The 1071-nt window shown below is 67.2% G+C and overlaps 1 protein-coding gene across 1 annotated transcript in view; it reads left to right on the top strand.

The window, feature by feature from the left end:
* POLR3D (RNA polymerase III subunit D) overlaps positions 1 to 1071 on the top strand; it is a 5057-nt gene that overhangs the window by 2314 nt on the left and 1672 nt on the right. Inside the window, exons 2-5 of the mRNA XM_009286176.2 lie at positions 350 to 393; positions 557 to 708; positions 801 to 928; positions 1001 to 1066. Coding sequence (XP_009284451.1) covers positions 350 to 393; positions 557 to 708; positions 801 to 928; positions 1001 to 1066 — 390 coding nt within the window. The remainder of the gene's footprint in view (positions 1 to 349; positions 394 to 556; positions 709 to 800; positions 929 to 1000; positions 1067 to 1071) is intronic.

The raw sequence follows: 1071 nt of genomic DNA, 5'->3' as shown, positions 1-1071 counted from the left end.
CCCCCCCCCCCCCCCCCGCGCGCCCTCCCTCCCCTCACCCCCGGGCGCCTGCATCCGCTCCAGGTGAGTACCTTGGGGAGGAGTCCCCAAAACCGTCCCTTTCGGGGTGACGCTGCGTCCTGCCCCACCGCTTGGGGTATGGGTGCTTGGGGACCCCCACAGCACAGGCAGGGTGCGAGGAGGGGCCCCAGGAGCGGCAGCCCCGGAGGTTTCGGGGTGCTCTGGGGGGAGCTGGTCCGTGCAGGACGCGGCCGGGTCCTCAGCCGCCTCCTCCAGCCCCGCAGCCGGTTTGGTTTCTGTTGCTTATCTCCGCTCGTGCAGTGACTTGTCCCTCTGCTCTCGTTTGCAGAAAACCTTCACCCCCAACATAATTAGCAGGAAGATCAAGGAAGAGTAAGTGGCCTCGTAAGCGTTTTCGTGGGGCGCGGAGCCGGTTTTGCCGGCGGGTACCTGCGTGGCGGGGTCTCGGTGGGCAAAACGTGCCCTGAGATGGGGACCCGCTGCCAGGAGGGTGGCAGGGGGCAGGGGGGTGACAGGCCGCCTCCCCGCTCCCCAGGCCCAGAGAGGATGTCTCCATCAAGAAGGAGAAGAAGGAGCGGGACCGGGATCGGCAGCGCGATGGGCACGGCCGGGGCCGGGGCCGGCCCGAGGTTATCCAGTCCCACTCCATCTTCGAGCAGGGCCCTGCTGAAATGATGAAGAAGAAAGGTAACAGGAGCTGCCCCCCTTCCCCGGGGAGGGGTCTCGGGTCCATCCTGCCCGGCTCGGGGCTCACCCCGGGGCTGCTCCCCTCTCCCCAGCAGGCTCCTGGGACAAGACGGTGGACATGTCGGACTTTGGCCCTTCCCACATCATCAACATCAAGAAGGAGAAGAGGGAGACGGACGAGGAGACGAAGCAGATCCTGCGGATGCTGCAGAAGGACGATGTGAGTGGGGCTGGGGGGGTGGCTTTGGTGCCACCCGGCCGGTGCTGAGTGTCCCCTCTCCCGTCCCCGCAGTTCCTCGATGACCCGGGGCTGAAGAACGACATCCGCAACAAGCCGGCGCAGCTGCCGCTGGGCCCTCCGGG

This window comes from Aptenodytes forsteri, unplaced genomic scaffold (genome assembly GCF_000699145.1).
Source record: "Aptenodytes forsteri isolate BGI_AS27 unplaced genomic scaffold, ASM69914v1 Scaffold168, whole genome shotgun sequence".
NCBI lineage: Eukaryota > Metazoa > Chordata > Aves > Sphenisciformes > Spheniscidae > Aptenodytes > Aptenodytes forsteri.
This window is presented reverse-complemented; position numbering and strand designations above follow the sequence as displayed.